We start from the raw sequence: 19401 nt of genomic DNA on the forward strand, positions 1-19401 counted from the left end.
CGACTTCCTTCTTTCCTGGAGACGATCGGGGTCCTTTGTCCGAAGTTGTTGCCAAATTTACTTCTGCGTTTCTGGAACTTGCTGGAACTGGCTTTGACGAGACGTTGTTAGGGGATTTCAGTTCTTCCAAAGTAAATGGTTTTCCATTTATGAGTAGCTTGTTATATTGCAATTTAGCATGTTGACCGCGAGCCTTTGCTTCTATAAGGTACGGCTTGAGTTCTGAACGTACCATCCGCGTTCGGCGCGTGTAGTCTTCTTGGATATAGACTGGTGTATTCTTGGCTCTATAACTGTTCAATAAAATTTCCTCCCTCCTTTTATAAAATGCCAATTTTACAATTATTGGCCGGGTCCGTCCGTTTGGCCTGCCGAGACGATGCGCTCTGTCAATGTCGAAATCATCAGTATCGATTCCCATTTCCGTTGATAAAAACTCCCTTACCAAGTCTTCTGTTCTGCACCATGTCTCCTCACGTTCCTCCCTTATGTTGTAGAAAACGAGGTTATTTCTTCTTGATTGACTTTCCAATCTATCTATAGCGTCCTCGTTCATTAGCACTTGTTGCTTAAGCCTGTCATTTTCTTGTCTCGTGTCATTCAGTTCCTTTGTGAGTTTGGATATTTCACCCTTCAACATGGCCGTATCTTTGGTCACTGAGTTAAGTTTTTCGTCCATGGAGTCAAGTTTTGCCATGACGTCCTCGATGGTGCAGGGGCCAGGATTCTCTTCCAAGCCACTCAACACTAATAGCACCAGAGTAATCATGGCCACAAAAAGCAAACGCACTTCTTTAGCGGGGAGCTGCCCTGTCGCTTGCCCCGATTGGGGCCTCCACCTCCCGCTTAACGCGCCTATAGCCAGGCGCCACTGCACAACACTGTTTCCCATTCCGTTACACTTCACTGCACTCAGGAGCTGCGCGAAAACACGTCCGTTCAACTCAGACTCAGAATGTTTCGAGATATTTTAAAAATTCCCCAACTTTCCTAGGATTTCCAAGACAGTGGGGACATGACAATACACGTGTACCATTTCTTCTACACGTTTTTCAAAATATTCTAAGACAAATATGTCTGTGGTCATGTGGAAGTATTGAGGGGAAAAATTGCATTCCAAGATGCCTATAAATACAAGTAACAGTTAACATGGCAAGCAATCTCACTTTTGATCGCAAAAATTACCAATTGAGGTTTACAAGACAACCCTGCATCCCCTCTTTTGACCTAAAAAATCACTCCTAGACACATATAAAAATAGCAACGAACGTAGCAAGCAACAAATAAACCACCTGCGTGTTGTTGTCAAGTTGAAGATTTATGCACAGACAGGCTAATCGAGACTGAACCTACAGTTTAAAGCGGGATCCAAACCACTATGTGCATCAGACGAAACTCAGATTCCTAATCTGGTCATACACACTCACAATGGCCCTCGGGACTGGACCTACAGTTTAAAGTAGCATCCAAACTGCCTTCACTACTGAGACCTCAATCTGGAACCCTTTGTCTACAAGCAGACAGCTATAACCACTATGCTATCAGGGAGATCCTGGGGAAGATGTACCATTCCAGTGCCACTTTAAATCACGTTATTAACAGAAATTTTATTCTAGGTACTAATGTAATAAATATGCATAAATACACTTTAAAAACTATTTCTTACAATTCCATGACATCTTGTAAAAAAAAAAAAATCCTACTGGTCAAACCTTAAAGATTTATTCTCTCTGAAATACAACGCATGCCAGCACATGCCTGTATTTTTATTTTTTATCTAGAATTACTTTCCTGCCACTTGTGACCGTGACGCACGTAACCCATCAATTCACAACATCTTTTGTTTTGTTTACATTACAGATTATGAAAGATATAAAACAGAAGTACACTGCAACATAGCTTGTTGTGATAATTGAAGTGCATAGATATTCTAAGAACTATCACATGGTCTACAAAATGTACACTGTATGAGCACAAGCATTGTCATGGAGGGAACAGAACATTAGAACTGTATTTAGGAAAAAGATGATACAAAAATTACCATAATTCTGTAAAATCCAGCAAATAAATGTTTATAGTTAGCACCACAATATTTGGAATGTTACGGAATGTTGTTCCTTCAGCACAACAATGCCAGTCCTCATAAACCTGCCTTTTTACACACTTTTACCTTGTATTCACAATTTACACTGTATCCTCAACAACTGTACACATCACAGTACATAGTTTGGCATTGTCCCTTACAAGCTCTAGCCAACTACAGTCGCTACATACACAACATAAAAAATAAATTACAAATTCCATGTTTTTTTGACACGATTGTTTAGGAACACATTTTTTGGGGGGTCTGGAATACATATACACCCAAGGGTTCACATGGAATGACAGTCAGGTGAACTAAACAACATATCTAAACAATTCTAAGTAAATATTAGACATGCTTGCCCTAGCAAGTGGTAAAGTGATTTTTTCTTATTAATAAAAATACAAAATGTGTTTTAAATACTTGAAACACTGTGTAAAGAAAAATAAACCTTTGCCAGAGAAACCAATAAAATAAAGCATGTTTAAAAAAACACTTGTGCATGAGAAAGTTTAAAAATAAATACTAAAAAAAATAATAATCATATTTTAGGAGTTCGCAGCATATGCATAAAACCCACACAACCTACGTATGTAGAGATCTACAATTAAAATATAGACTTATTTACATCAGCATCCAAGATATAAATCCCTTGATGCAAGACTGATGCTTCAACAGTGAAACAATTTAAAGGGGGGCATGGGGGGACAGTTGCCCCTCCTCTATGGCCTCTTAATGCTAAGCTTTGTCTACCAAGAAAACGTCAACTGTCCTTGTCCCCTAATTCCTGCACCCAATAGCTGCTACTGGTTGTCCAGAATAATTATAATTGTTAATATTAGGTATGGAGTACATTGATTGGTGCTCAACATGCATCAGTGTATTATAAAATTACCGATAACTTTAGTAATCGAATGTATCTATAAACAGCCTGTAAATTTGTAAAAAAATGTTATTTAGTTACCACTTTTTTTAATATAAATGTACGAGTCTTATGCTCTAGTTTTCTAAAGTAAAAGTTTTAATATGCAGTTCTTTAAAGGTAAAAACTACTGCAGACTAGTTATGGATGTTAATTAATCATTAATGCATTTTAATATCAGATTGGTGGAATATTGGTTACCGGTACTGGCAAGTTTTGTATTGATATTTGATCTGCACAGGCACAATTTTCATACCAGTCCATTCCTAGGTAATACATATATACATATTGAATTGGATCTAATAAAGTTATATTTTTAAATATTCAAAAGTTCGCAAATGAGATAATGAAAATATTAAAATAGCCATCTTTAATCACAAAACACACACACAAAATTAAAATTAAAATTGCATATTTTGCAGACCCACACAATGTGCAAACTGCAAAGACAAATTAAATTCAAACTGATAATTTCCGACACTAAGACAGATTCTTTCACAGTAGAAAATTGTATTGCTCTGCTAACACCATAATAGCACTCGTTCAGCAACAAGGTTCGAGCATTTGAGTTTGTTATGCCACCAATAATGAATAAAATTTTAAATATAAAACCAGAACTTTTGTACATTATGGTGTCACAATTTGTTATTTGTTCATCTGGTTATTGACTAACCTGATTTACTTTCCTGGATTGCTGCAAGACGGAAGATGTCTTCGTCATAGTTTAAGTCCACTTTATGCGCAGATAAGTTAATTAGGACTGGTGAAAGAGTAAATGAGTTGTGACTCCGGGAATCAAATCCAGGACACCTTGATTACAAGGTGATAACTAACCACAATGTCAATGCCACATGTAAGAGGGATACATAAAGTAGTATATATCAATAAATTCCACTTCAATACGTACCACCTGAGAACAACATGTTAGAAAAATGACTAGTAATATGGGACCCTGCATCATCATGCTGAAACCACCATTTCCTATGCATCCCAACATATCCATTTACAAAGCCAACGTATCACATATCCAGTTATATTTGATTTAATACGCTAACACGAAATATATTACACATTTTAACCTGTAATTATTCAATGGTCATGTTTTTAATGAAGAACAAATATATAATCATAATTGCAATCATAATTAAGTGATTTCATTGAGACAAATAAACTTACCAACTGCTAGGGCAAACATTGTTCCTAAGAAGACTTAATTTATGTGTTTCTCCAATGTACAGTCTACACTCAGTGCAGAAAATATGGTTTCATCTCTTTCACACCTTGTCATGTGTTGTTGTTCATCAAGGAATGTATTGCTTCGACCAGCAGCAAGGCTAACTTGTACTCGTGATGGTCCTCCGGTAGATAATTTATCACCTGCGCTATCAGTTGAGCTGTGTCTGGGAGTCTGCAACTGTGGCATCGCAAGGAATTGTGATCCTGAAGAGAGAAAAAGCCAACCCAGATGTGGGAAATTACGCGTTTGCAATAGATAAACACAATTTTTCCAATTTTTAGTCAATATGTACAAAGGCTGTCGCAGAGAAGGTGAGACAGATTTTTTCCTGGCTTGGCAACACTGTGCATGGTTTCGGCACTAGTCGCGTCGTGTAGGATGACTCGTTCTGTTTCCGTACCAAGTTGTCACATGTTGTGAAACCACGTTAGTGAACAGCTGTGTTGATTTATATGGAACGTGTTTCGTTTACCCCTCCAGGTTTTTGTGTATAACATTGCTTTTCGCGATGAGTATTCAAGATGAACAGCGACATGCCATAAAATTTTGTTGGCGTTTAGGGAAAAGTCCTGCCAAACATATGCACTGTTTCAACAGGCATATGCTGATCAAGACAGACTGAGTAGAGCCACAGTGTTACCAAGGAGTCATTGAGACTCTGCGCCAGCACGTAGCAAAAAAGAGGCCGCATTTGAAGAACTCCTTCAGATTGCACCACGATAACACACGCCCACATACCATGCGGGCTTTTCAGGATTACGCGACAAAGAGAAAAATATAAATTTTCCCGCATCCAGATAACATCCCGGACTTTTGGCTATTTCCACTTTTAAAGGCCGCTTTACGTGGTCGTCATTTCATGACGAACAAAGAAGTGATCACCGCAGCGCAAGTTTTCTTCAGTTCGCTACCTGACGACGAATTTTCAAAGACATTCACAAAGTGGCAGGAGCGTATGGACGCTTGCTTAGCTGTCAATGGTACCTATTTTGCAAAAGATGTACGTCTGCTCGATATGGCTGATTCTGAATAAAAATTTTGTGGTTTGTAATTTTTTGTTTCATTTTAATGATTCTCGGAGGGGTCCATGTACATGCTTGTCTTTTAACTGCTACGCAGTCACGACTTTTTGACCTATTGCACTCATTTTGGTCTCAATCGGCAGCTAATGAACCAAATTTTCACCCTAGTACATTTGCTAGCCAATGGAGGTAGCTGTTTTCCTATACAAGAATTAGTCTCACCTTCTCTGCGACAGCCTTTGTATATACATACTCGCGTACTTTCGACGTGGCCTTTGGCCACGTCTTGTACGCTCGCATGCGTGATCTTTGGCCACGTTGTGGGCGTAATCATGTTATAGATGGGGTAAAATGTCTGCATGTTTTATTGGATGAAGCCAAACAAGTGTATAAGTTCGCTAATTTGAAAAGTTTAGAAAGTAACGTTAGGTCTGTATAGGCTCTACTAAGGTAAAAATGTTCAAAATATTATTGTCTATTTTCCTAATAATAAACTGAGTAAGTAATAACAGTTTCAAGATAATTAGTTGGATGTGTTGCATAAACAAATTCAATAGCGACACTAAATTGGAAATGCAATATTTACGTCTTTTGTCATTTTCACATTTTTAAACATAATTGGATAATAATTGTCTTCTGTCATTCTCCTCAAATTCCTACCTTGCCTCTGTAATAAATTCTGACGCTCGTATTTTGAAATTCGAAAAGTCTAGCATAATTCCCTTACAGTAGTTCTCGGGGTGAAAATAAATTTTTGTAAGGTCCCTAGCAACGTCCGTTTCCACGGTGAACAACAACCACGGCAAACTCTCTAAATAAATGTTTGTTATTATACCTCTAAACATTTAATTAAAACAACCACGATGTAAATATGTTCGCATTGAGTTTACCAATATATACGTTTCGCTTATTTGGAAAGTTGTGAACGTAACTCTGTGTGTGTACGGGCTCTAATATGGTACAAATATATAAAATATTAAATTGTCTATTTTCTTAATAATAAAGTAAGTAAGCAATAACCGTTTCAAGATAGTTAGTTAGGTTTCTTGTATAAACGAATTCAAGAGCGCCATTAAATTGAGAAAACAATATTTACGTCTTTTGTCATTTTCACATTTTTAAACGTAATTAGAGAATTTTTCGTCTTTCCCCTAAAATTCCTACCTTGCCCGTATATTCTAACGCTTGTATTTTAAAATACGAAAAGTCTAGCATAATTCACTTATGCTAGACTTTTCGTATTTCGTATTCACTTACAGTAGTTTTCTGGGTGAAATAAACTTTCTTTAAGTTCCCTAGCAAGTCCGTTTCCATGATGAACAACAGGCACGGCAAGCTCTAAGGAATTGAATGTCATTATACCAACTAAACATTTAGTTAAAACAAGCACGATTTAGATATTTACGCATTGAGTATAACAATATATACATAATTGTATCTGGGCTGAAACTCCTTATTATGTAGATGTCACCCTTGTTTGAGCCACCTTTTCAAAGCCAGGAGTTGATTCATCTGTGTGCTATTGATCTGTGAGAAATATAATGTATCTCGACAATTAAGAATTGAAGGAAACAATGTGTGCTGCTAAAAATGCCCGTGGCAACGGTTGCTAAGGACGTGAAAAAAGGGCATTTTCACCCTTAAGGAAGGGCCGATTGAGCGATTTCTTAATTTTCTCGGCCTTTTGGGACGATTTCATGGGGGGTCGTAATCGGGCATTTTTCACCTCCGGGGCTTCCTTCATGGAGAACATTTATGTCAGTGAGTGAGTGAGTGGTGGGATTGGGGCTATATATATATTGGATAAGGTCACTTGTTAATCAGACATTTATTTTTAGTTTGAATAATCATTTCTTTTTTGTTTAATGTCTTTTTTTCTTCTTTTATCTCTTCTCATTTCCATAGGTTATTCTGTATCAGGGTTTTCTTTGTAATTCTAGGTTGTTTCCGTCCCATCCACCACAAATTCTCAGGACTCTGTAGTGTGTTAAAATGAAGAAAACGAACTCTTCATTGGAAAAAAAAATACAGAACTATATTCATCTACTCATCAGTATAAGTAATGGACTAAAACAGAGCAGTGCTCTTTCCCCACTGCTCTTCATAATTACAATGGATGCAATTAACAAAGAGGTGGGAAAGAAGAGATGAAGGCCCTGTTGTTCGCTGATGATTTAGTAACATGGGGACACAGGGAAGAAGTAGTACAGAGACAGCTTGATAGTTGGAATGAGGAAATTAGAAGAGCAGGAATTAAATTCATTCCAGAAAAGAGTGAGGTGCTGATAACAACAAGAAAAATGGACACGGAAGAGTTGAGGGTAGTGGAGAGCTTCAAATATCTAGGAAGCATAATTGGGTGGAAGGGGGGCAAGGGGAGGCCACACCCTTTCTCTTTTCTCCTTCCTTCTCTTTCTAGCAAGCTGTAGATTGGCATCTCAGTTTATTTTTGTTGTGTTCCCGGCCAGCCAGGAAAGGCATTAAAAAAATGCTTGTACGGTCAGGAGAATATTGGAATGGGATATGAGAGTGAGTGAGTGAGTGCGTGCGTGCGTGCGTGCGTGCGTGCGTGCGTGAGTGAGTGAGTGAGTGAGTGAGTGAGTGAGTGAGTGAGTGAGTGAGTGAGTGAGTGAGTGAGTGAGTGAGTGAGTGAGTGAGTGAGTGAGTGCGTGAGTGAGTGAGTGAGTGAGTGAGTGAGTGAGTGAGTGAGTGAGTGAGTGAGTGAGTGCGTGCGTGCGTGCGTGCGTGCGTGCGTGCGTGCGTGCGTGCGTGCGTGCGTGCGTGCGTGCGTGCGTGCGTGCGTGCGTGCGTGAGTGAGTGAGTGAGTGAGTGAGTGAGTGAGTGAGTGAGTGAGTGAGTGAGTGAGTGAGTGCGTGCGTGCGTGCGTGAGTGAGTGAGTGAGTGAGTGAGTGAGTGAGTGAGTGAGTGCGTGAGTGCGTGAGTGAGTGAGTGAGTGAGTGAGTGAGTGAGTGAGTGAGTGAGTGAGTGCGTGCGTGCGTGCGTGAGTGAGTGAGTGAGTGAGTGAGTGAGTGAGTGAGTGAGTGAGTGAGTGCGTGAGTGCGTGAGTGCGTGAGTGAGTGAGTGAGTGAGTGAGTGCGTGAGTGAGTGAGTGAGTGAGTGAGTGAGTGAGTGAGTGAGTGCGTGCGTGCGTGCGTGCGTGCGTGCGTGCGTGAGTGAGTGAGTGAGTGAGTGAGTGAGTGAGTGAGTGAGTGAGTGAGTGAGTGAGTGAGTGAGTGCGTGCGTGCGTGCGTGCGTGCGTGCGTGCGTGCGTGCGTGCGTGCGTGCGTGGGTGTGTGTGTGTATGTCTGTCTCTCTCTCTCTCTCTTTCTCGGGGCCTCTTCTTTCCCATTCCAAAAACCATCCACGATAGCCGTCGGAAAGAAGAAAGAAAGGTGAATCCTCCATGATTGCAAGGCGTCGATGCCAATCGCTTTCTCCTCCTCTCTACCTATATGCACGGCGCCGGATGGGTGCGATTCTCGTTCTCTTCCCTCTAATTCCTTTTCCTACTTAAGACTGGGGCGAAGAAAGATAAGAATGATGAAAGATAGGGGTGAAGGGGAAGAATAGATGAGGAGGTAAACAGAAGAGGACAAATGGGTGGTGGACTATATCAAAGCATTCGATGATTAATATGGAACAGGAATGTCCCTATGAAATGCAAGAAGGTAATATATAACACATACTGTGTGCCAAAAATTACATACGGAGCTTGGATAATGACAGAGAGAGACAAAAGAAAGTTGAAGGCAGTGGAGATGAAATTTTTAAGGAGTATATTGAGAAAGACTAGAAGGGATAGAATAAGGAATGATAAGATCCAACAGACAGTGGTGAAGCTTCAGGACAGGATAGATCGGGCACAGATGAGATTGTTCGGACACATGAAGAGCATGGATGCAGAATGCACAAGGAGTGGGAAAAGGGCCAAGGGGAGAGACCAACATGTCGGTAGAACGAGCAGATGGCGGAGAGTGTTAGGGGAAGAGGACAAGATTGGAACACCGTGGAAAGAGAGGAGTGGTGGAAGACCAGGAAAAAATGGACAGGCTTGACTTCTATATTGACCCAGCCAGTGGCAGGAAACAGCGAAGGATGATGATGATGATTCATTTAATTGAGATATGATTAATACATACAAAACATACTAGTCCTATCTAAAAGTGATCTAAAGGCATTTCTCACAGTTAATGCAACATCTTACCAAACTATTAAGCCATTTGGAGAGGGCTGGGCTGAGATTGGACAGTTTCCCGGTGAGATCCGGTGAGCTCATGATCGCCTGCTGGACCCTCTGGCCTGCAATCAGGACAAGCTGCGAGGCCAGCAGCCCCAAGTCGTGGACCGCAGGGATAACCTGTGGGAAGAAAATCAAAAGCAGTCAAGCAGAGACAGGTGCACTGGTGATTGGCAAAATTTTCTATATGTACTTTATTGCTAAGGGTTTGTTCGTTATGTTGCGTTCCTTTTCTATGTCTATAGAGGATGAATGATGATTTGATGAAATAAACAAGTGAATGAGCATATCGTATAAATTTAACAGAACAACAATTTTGACTTTGAACCACAGGCTAGCCATCTGCTTAGATAAGGTTCCCAACTCATTTTGCATTTCCTGAATTTTTCAAGGTTTTCCAAATAATTTTAACTAATTTCGTAGATCATTTTATAATTTAACATACTAATAAATATGTGTTACATCTTCAAATTTATATGTTACACAAACAAATGAAGTTCTTTGAACATTGTTGAATTGAATATGCACGACATAAAGTAAAATAAAAGGACATTTTTATGGAGGAAAAAAATAAACATGTTTTTAGTTTCCACTCTTGGCAGGCAAAATTCATTAAATTTCCCTGACATTTTCAGGTTTTATATAAAATTCCCTGATTTTTTCATGACCTTTTCACTCCTAAGTTGATTTCCCAGACTTTGGCCGAGACGAGGGCAACTGTTTTCAAATTTTTCTCCGCTTTCAAAAACCCACTATGATGTTCCAAAATCTAAAAAAATTACATGTGCTTAGAATTCCTTCTAGAGCATTCACGTGATTCTTCATGTGGTTTGCTTTCACTGGTGTCTAGATATTATCAGTAATTCAATAGACTTACATAGCCATGAAACTATTGAGTGTGTGTTATCAACAGTGAAAGCAAGCCACACGAAGAATCACATGAATGCTCTAGAAGAAATTCTAAGCACATATAATTTTTCAGATTTTGGACCATAGTTTTTTTTTAAAAGTGAGGAAAAAAGGAAAACAGCTGCCCTGACATCGGCCAAAGGTCCCACTGAGTCTAAAGCCTGTCATTCAGTTCATCATTGCCACTGTTTGTGACACAACAGTGCAAGGAAGTGACCGCTGTTAACCAACTCACCTCTTCTGCCAGCCTGTCATGGCTGCCGGAATACAGCTCGCATATCTGATGCCTTTTCAGGTTGTCGGAGCTCACCATCCAGACAGAGGCCAGCCTCAGGCACTTGCTCATCCACTCGATCGCGCTGGATGCGTCCACCTTTGGAGCCATGACCAACTGCAACGAGAGAAGCATAGCAATTTAGTCAGCGTCAACTGCACGATAATCGATTTACTACATTTAAAAAAGGGGCTACAAAAAGAAGTTAGGAAACAAACACTGGGTTTTGAAATTTACTTTTCAAAACAGTTGCACGTTTATATTAATAAGAGACATTCCATGTGAAATCAACGAATGAACAGGCACCCTTCAACCTCACATACTTTCATTTGAAATTTTAGCATACTGAAAGGACCTCATGACTTAGGAACCTATACAGGGGAGCAAATTGTATGATTTCAACCAACTTTTTCACCATCTTGTTAATTTTAAATTGCTATATTTCGGCGATCAGGGCACCTATAGAAGTGATTCAGATGTCATTGGAAAGGTCTTGAAGAGATATTTCACATGAGATATTAAATGACTCTTGTCAGAGGAAGAGGGGAATTTGTGAAGGTGATGTAATCAAAATTCGGGTAGGCATTTTCTCAAAAACAGGTCTTTTAATTTTTTTCCTATCTTTCTTTTTTTTTCAAAAAAGTATATGCCATGTATACACACTATTACTCAACAACTGTACACAATTTCAAAATGGGATGCCAATGGGATGTATGAACGTATAAAGAATATATGGTTTGAATTAACATACATGAAACTGATAATTACATTCCCAGTTCTTAAAAATACAGGGTGTCTCAAAAGTCAGGTTCCATAGGCAACTCTATTATTAGTGCACATATCAAAAATGGAAAGTAAGAACATAGGGCATATGTACGTGTTCTTCACTTTCTTTTCGGCTACTTTGCCCTCCCCACGTACAACTGGGGAGGAAAGCCAGTCATCGGAGTCTTGCATTGGAGAATGATCAGTGATTGGTTGGTTTACTGTGGTAAGTGTGGTAACATGGGTAATACACCACTCTGTACAGGAGCTTCGTTTTGTCAATCTGTGAAAGAAGCATACAAATGAAAATGATGCTGGTGTAGTGTTCGACATAGAGATATCCTGAAGAATTACTTTAACAATACCCAATTACCCTTTGCTCTACAGAATTACCTGGTTGACCATGACCTCAATGTCTTATAAAGCAAAAAGCCATTGAGTACTTTACCTCCTCTGTCCTCTTGTCTGCTTCGACGTCTATCTCGCGGATGGTCTGCATGGCGGCCGAGATGACCCTACACAGGAACTGTGTCCGAGTGTTGGTCATCTGAATGTCCGGTTTGTGACCCGGGAGGGTGGGATTTGACGAAATGTCTTGAAATAAGGCTGCTTGGCCCTGGAAGCAGAAAAAAATCATGTCACATACAGGCATCCCCAGAGTGTCTAGCATTTCATAAAAACAAAATTCCCAGACTTTCCCAGCTTTTCTGGGCCAGCCCAAGATCCAAAATTTCCCATACTAAACACATTATGGCAATTCTTGTACTTCTTAACCTTTAGCATCCGGATGGTCGATTTTGGAACCACGTCATGAATATCCATTGAGCATGAATGGTCTATATTAACACCAGCAGTGTGCAGCAGCCATTAACGTGCCATTTCTTGAAAACTTCACATAATATTTCAGTTCTGTCTTTTGTTATCTTTAGTATACATATGAAGGTATGACATACTCAAATTCAGGGTGGCCACTCTAGGACCATGATAAAATTCAACTATAATTCCCGGTTTTCAAGGCAAACTTTCCAAAAATTCAAGGGTACAGCAGATGTTTTCTCTTATTTCAACCTTACGTATTACTGCCTCCCAACACCCACACACAAATATCTTAATAGTAATAAAGGGTCTATGTGATTCCAACAACCAATTAAACGGTATACGTAATATAATTTAAATATTTAATTTAAGGTGCTGACTTTCTGTTTACAATCCGAGGCGCAACCACTATTTTTTGTCTGAGCGGACGAGGAGAAAGTGTCAGGATAAACGCACTAATACTACTAATAATAATAGTGTTAGTAATAATGTTATTATTATAACATTAATATTATTATTGATTTGTTTTATCTTACTTCGCTTCCTGTGCCACGTTTGGCTAATTTGCGAAGATGGGGATGAGTGATATGATGAAATTGATGGGCAGCCACAAACCTGCTGGGGGCCGACTCCTGCTGCCCCCTAGCTATGGTCATAAACTTGATAAGACTAAAACAACTAATTGCGAGTAAAAAAAAATTATGAAAATAATTTTTATTTGCATGAAATGTGAACAGGATTTGGATTAAAAAAAGTTGTAATTTTTCACGTCTATGGAGAAAAATTCAAGTAGAATTCACGCATAATTCCCGGAGTCAATATTTCACAAAATTCAAGGAATTCCCGGCGAGTAGCCACCCTGAAATTACAAAACAATACATTCATTATTACTACTATTAACAAGAGAAGTTTGAGAAAGTCCTTATTTTCCCTTTGTTACCCCCATATTATTATGGGATAGATTTATAAAAATGGCTAAAACTTCTAAACTACTGCATCTTTTTGAAAAATTTAAATTCTAAACATAAGAATGAGTAAAAAGCAACATTTTATGTAACACCTGACAATAAGGGTCAAGGGGGAGAAGCGGTGGCAAAGACCCAAAGTTTGAAATTTTTCATAATTACGCAAAATTTCCAAACACAGTAATTTCCATTTTCTTTTTCAAAGTTGCGGCATGTGCATAACATATCCTCTTCTGTTGTGCACGCCTCCAAATTTGGTCCATTTAGCGTCCACAGCTGACACTAGAAGCGAAATTCCGGACATTGTCCTGAAGCTGGTAACACTGCCACTCAAAAAGTGTCAGTGTGATTTCAACGAAACTTTGCACGATTGTACCACTGTTACATACTACATTTTTTAAATTCACTTCCGTCTATTGTGTCATTCTTCTTTCACACTATTTATTGGGAGGTACAAGTATAAATTTTATCTTCACAGAAAGCCCTGTCATTAACAAAGAAAACAAAACCAATCCCATCTCTCTAGGGCAGTTAGTTCTCAAGTTATGTTTTTTGTACTTTGTGGCAAGTTTGAAAAGTGTATGCTTGACAATGCTCTGTCTTCAAAGGTAATATTTCTTCTGTGAGGCTTGTTGGCTAAAGTTTAAACATGTGTGTAAGAAGGTCCCTTAATTTTAGCTAACACCACAGTTAGAATCCCACTTAATCAAGTCAAAAGAATACTCACTTCACACATAAAAAGTGAGAAGGAAAACTGAACACATATAAACTGATAGGACTATCAAGGGTGAGCTTTTATGGAATACTTGCCACATGTTGACTAATAGTTAATAAAGGTTAATTTTTTATATGAAAAATCATAACAATTCTTGCATAAATAATACATAGGGACATTGAATTTTTGCGATGTGCGAAATGTAAAAAAAAAAGATGCAATTTTGAACATTCTGAATTTAACTACACCCCCAATATGCATGAGTTTTATTCGCGAAGTAATGCGAAATGTGTGCTTTTCCACGAAATGAACACTATTTTGCGAAATAACCGTGAAATATCATCAAATTAAGTAGAAAACACGCAAAAACCGGCAATCGAGGTTCTGCGCGCAAACTGTCGATTTGTAACGAAACGTTTTGCCTAAAGTTTCCTACCACTTGCAGCTGAAGATCGTTTTATCTTCGATCACATCAGGAAGACGCTGCAAATTGGGATTTCCCATGCACATAATCTCAGTTCGAAAACTTCGCTCCCTGTCAAGCTGCATTTCTTTCTTCCCCCGAATGTCTACTCAACTTCCAGTTTCATTGAACTTGCTAGCTGTAGCAGCGATAAGATTAGTCTGTTCCCGCACATCAAGGGAAACAATGGTGTCATTTGTGTTCAGTCATGAATGAATTTTGTTTATCATCATGTGTTTCTGTATGTGCAGTAGTATTATTTTATTTGTTGGACAGCAAGGATATCCTTTAAATACATACCATGAATAAATCACTTGAGATATGCAATGTAGAAATGAAGTGATTTTGTGTTGATGTTTTCTTTTTAGTTTGACAGCTAAGTACTTTTGTATGTGTACAGTATATAAAAATGAAGTAGTTTATCAATTTATAGCTCTTTTGTATGTTGTTTCCTCTCATAATGAAAAAGAGTGTGCCAATTTTTTTCCCACCGCTGGTATATACCGCTGATCTAACATTTTATTTACCGCTCTCCTCAGTTTTTATTTACCATAAATTTGTGTCCCTAATAATACACAATACATAAAATGATAGTAAACTTTAGTGATGTATATATTACTCCTAATATATAATAAAAAAACAACCCAAAAATTGCAACAAGAAAGTGAGTGCATAGAACTTTGATTCTTACTCTCCCTGGTGATGTAATTTTGAATCGTTTACCGTGCGTCCATAATAAACATTTGGAATCTGCTCCTTGTCTTTGAATAACCCTGTACATTGGAAGTCCAATCTTGAATTCACCGATTGCGGATTTTCCTGTATTATAAATTCAATCTTGATCATCTCAATAATGCAAAATATTATAAAAATTTCTTCAACTTTCTATTTGTTTCATCCACTGAAAAATGTAAAATCGAAGCTCCACTGTAGTTTTGGCCATTGGATAAAGTATGGCACGTAGTTAGCTACTCTTTCACCCGGCACTTACCGCAACATCGAAGTATGTCATTGGGCGGACTGAGCGCATGTTGAAGTTAACCAGCATGAAGAGGCAAAGCACCAGCTGGTAGTGGATGTCGATGAGGTCATAGTTGGCAGGTGGCTTTCTCAGGGCCACCTCCACGAGGGGCATGGGGCCCTGGGAGCTCCCCCACAGCTCCTCCGACAACAGGTGGAATGGGCCTTTCACTTCGGATTCACAGTTTGCCTGGAAGACAGATCACTATACATTAGGGCACTAAGAAATAATTCCAAAAATCAACAAGGTCAGTATATTTTCTTACACAATTATATAAAAATTGAGTATGTCTTTTCAAAAAGATAAAAAAGTACTTTATTCGCCAATCAATTTTAGTGACTCGCTGTCACCATTCACAAAACATTGCTGTCTGACATTGTTACTAATTTGTATCTTACTGTAAAATTCTTCCAACTTATTAGGTTTTTATGAACATAATTAACATCTTTTGCTTTCACAGAGGATATATCTAAACATGCAGTTTCTTTTTTGAAGCAAAAAAAACCTTGTAGTCATCCTATTACATTAATTAAGGAACGTTTTCATAGAACATTTGTAACTTTAAATCAGATTGGTAGAATACTGGTATCTCTACTATGTCAGTATTGACATATATTTCCCGATAGTATTGCCACCATTCAAACATTTTTCTCAACATATTGTTTTGTATTAAGAACTTGCAACTGTGAAAACAGACAAACTTTATAGTTTCAGTAAGGTTCAAAATAGAAATTCAAAATAGATTTGAATCCCTCCCAGGGAATGGGTATTCTTCGTGAGTGTCCTCATTGATTTAATACTAGAACCGTGGCTGGGTCATTTTTGACCCAACTGCTATTTCTTTATTTTACCACTTCTGTGTGTGTGAACCTGGAATGTTATAAATGTACAAAAGTAATTTCACATTTTGGGGGTCAACCACCCCCCCAAAAAAATGCAGATTTACCTAAAATCACGGTTGGGTCACTTAAGACACACTACTCCCATTTCGTGATTATCAATCGAGGGATGGAAATAGTGGCATATAAAAATAATCTATGTATATTACATGTTTTATTGGAAATTTAACACACACAGAGTACTTTCATATGAAAAAAAGAAGGACAACATAGAGTATTGTGTAGCTTTAGAGGGTGATGTCACATAATGAACACACATAATAGTTTTTGGCTGTGCACTTTTTTGCAAATGATTTTCTTACAAGTGTGACACTTCACAAACAACTTGTTTCCTGTGCAGTTGTTCTTTACTTGACTGTGTGCGCTTTTCTTATCTCTCTGGAATCTCATCAGGGATAGTGTTGCGGAAGTTTGCCATCCTCGTTGCTGCATATTTCTCAGCACGCTCCTCTCCCAATTGTAGAAGGAAGTCTCTTCGATTCAATTTCTTCCCATTCAATGCATTGTACACAACCCATGCATTTATTCCTGCCAAATCCAACAAGTTATAGAACGTGTTAACTGGCCAGCATCTGGATGGTCCTTTCACGGAGTATTTGCGGGCCATCTGATCCACCACATGAACTCCATATTTGTGGAGTTATTATAAAATATTAGTGTCCCGTTTATATATATATATATATATATATATATATATATATATATATATATATATATATATATATATATAGTGGGAAAAAATGGATAAAAGCAAGGAGGGCCAAAAGGGCTAAATAAAAATCAAAGAAGGAGAAAGGAAACACTCACCTGACAGTGGACAAATTCAAAATTGTCGCTACCGTAGACTAACTCTTTCATGTGACCCCAAATGTAAAAGTCGCATGGCGTCAAATCCGGACTCCTCGCCGGCCAGGGTTTCGGGCCACCTCGACCAATCCATTGCATGGGATAATTGTAGTCCAGCCACTGTCCCACATCCTGGAAATAGTGGACTGGGCAGCCATCATGCTGGTAAATCATACCCAATCTTGTGGCAAGGTAATGCCGTTGAGTTTTTGTGGCAGAAAGAATGGCCCGATCACTTGATTGTGGATGATTCCCATCCACACATTTAGTGAGAATTTTCTCTGGTGAGCATTTTCTTGGGCCCCAAAAATGCGCATTATGAAAATTCGTAATACCATCGCGGTTGAATTTGGATTCGTCCGTCCACAGAATTCTTGTCAGGTGATGGGGGTCTTCAGTGTCGGTATTTAGTAAAAATCGACAAAAATCCATTATTCTGACAGGATCTCCCTCCTCAATAGCATGCGACTTTTACATTTAGTGTCACATGAAAGAGTTAGTCTACAATACACCAGTGGATTCCCAAGAAGAGTTGAGAGAGAGAATTGTGACAGCCGCCCAATACATAAGAGACAGAGTGTGAACGCGAGTGACTGTGTCTGAAGTATGCCGCAGGCTGCATGCTTGCATACTTAACCGGGGGAGGCAATTTTAACAGGATTTGTAGTTTTGTAACAGTTAATTCTGACAACCTGGAATCATGAGAATGGTAAATAACATTATTATTTCACTCATTTTTGTTCCTTTATTTCTCACAACTGACAACTTCTTTTCACTTTACAAAGAGGTCTACAACGGGCCTTCTCCGCTTTTTATTCAGATTTTTTTCCCAACCCATGTGCCAGTTGACAACATTTGTATCTTTTTGGACAGCTTATGAAACGAGGAAGTTTTTTCCGTAATGTTTATGCTAAGTCTGTTACCAATTTCTTGATTAATCCTCTTCGATTTAAACGATAATTTCGAAATTTCTTCATGACGTCTGCACCAATGACTGTTTCTTTCTGTGTGTATGGAAATTTTGGGCATGAATTTTTACCCCAGTAGTCACTCATTCGTCAGCTGTTAGCAACGTGTCGATTAAGTGTCCAGTGCGTAGTATTTTTTTCACAATTAGTAGTTTTTTTGGTCGCAAGTCGGAATATGTCAATAAAATCTACAAACTGCAATAACTCGAAACCCATTGATTTCCGACCCCCGGTGCATAGGGTCAAATTTGTTGCAAATGTGCTCTAGTATTACCCCTTTCCAGGAATAGGTCGAATTACCAATCACCCTGTATAGCTACAGTGTGCATTTGCAATGTGTGACTGTCTTCTACATTCACAAATAACCAATATTTACTTTATTTCGATTGCGTACAAATTTATAAAATTAACAGGGAACTATTGAGATTAAGAACGCTGTATCATTGTCGATATTTGTTTTAAGTTGTTGATTCCGATTCGTTTTTGTTATATATATGTAAGAAGATTGAATTAAAAATGTCTTGTGTTAAAAATCGAAAAATGAGTTTATAACAAATGTTATAAAGTGAAATAATATTTTGGAAGTTGAGTTGTGTTGCTTAATTCTTGCAATGTAAGTATAATAACATTATGAAACCCAGTTGAGCGCTGAGGACTTGCAATTTAATTCTAAAATTGTGTTAGTCTGCTCATCCTTCGCGTACAAAATATATTCAGTGTGAAGTATCGTTGCAAGAAATTGGTGGCCAGTGTGCGGGAATTTGGTTACACTGAAGAATTATAATTTGTAGACTTATTAGTGTTCCTTCCTTTGTGTACTTCATATTTTCGTTCTGTTGTCGTGAATACAAAGTAGTGCAATGACAACGAAGAATGTTCCTATCGTGCCATTACCTACGGGTACTTCAGATTTTAATGCTCAATTATTGGTCATGTTTCGGGAATTGAAGGAATCGAATGACAGCGTAAGGCAAAAGTTGTCTGAGCTTGAAAAATCTCAGAAAGAGCAGTTGTCATCTCAGAAAGAGCAGTTGTCAGAGCTTGAAAAATCTCAGAAAGAGCAGTTGTCATCTCAGAAAGAGCAGTTGTCAGAGCTTGAGAAATCTCAGAGAGAGCAGTTGTCAGAGCTGGAGAAATCTCAGAGAGAGCAGTTGAAGGAGCAGTTGTCAGAGCATGAGAAATCTCAGAGAGAGCAGTTGAAAGAGCAGTTGTCAGAGCATGAGAAATCTCAGAAAGAGCAGTTTGCAGAACTTGAAGAC

The 19401-nt window shown here is 38.6% G+C and overlaps 1 protein-coding gene across 2 annotated transcripts in view; it reads right to left on the reverse strand.

Annotated features, from left to right (window-relative positions):
- Window positions 1–927: 927 nt before the first annotated feature.
- The window catches only part of Rab3-GAP (Rab3 GTPase activating protein), a 113225-nt gene continuing 94751 nt past the window's right edge, over window positions 928–19401 (reverse strand). For both annotated transcript variants that reach the window (XM_083137601.1, XM_083137600.1), the window contains 5 exons: window positions 15400–15618; window positions 11898–12065; window positions 10646–10801; window positions 9469–9621; window positions 928–4445 (listed from right to left, as the gene is read on the reverse strand). In XM_083137601.1, the coding sequence (XP_082993727.1) occupies window positions 4290–4445; window positions 9469–9621; window positions 10646–10801; window positions 11898–12065; window positions 15400–15618 (852 nt within the window). In that variant the 3' untranslated portion in view covers window positions 928–4289. The remainder of the gene's footprint in view (window positions 4446–9468; window positions 9622–10645; window positions 10802–11897; window positions 12066–15399; window positions 15619–19401) is intronic.

This window comes from Lepisma saccharinum, chromosome 16 (assembly GCF_977018435.1).
Source record: "Lepisma saccharinum chromosome 16, izLepSacc3.1, whole genome shotgun sequence".
Classification (NCBI taxonomy): domain Eukaryota; kingdom Metazoa; phylum Arthropoda; class Insecta; order Zygentoma; family Lepismatidae; genus Lepisma; species Lepisma saccharinum.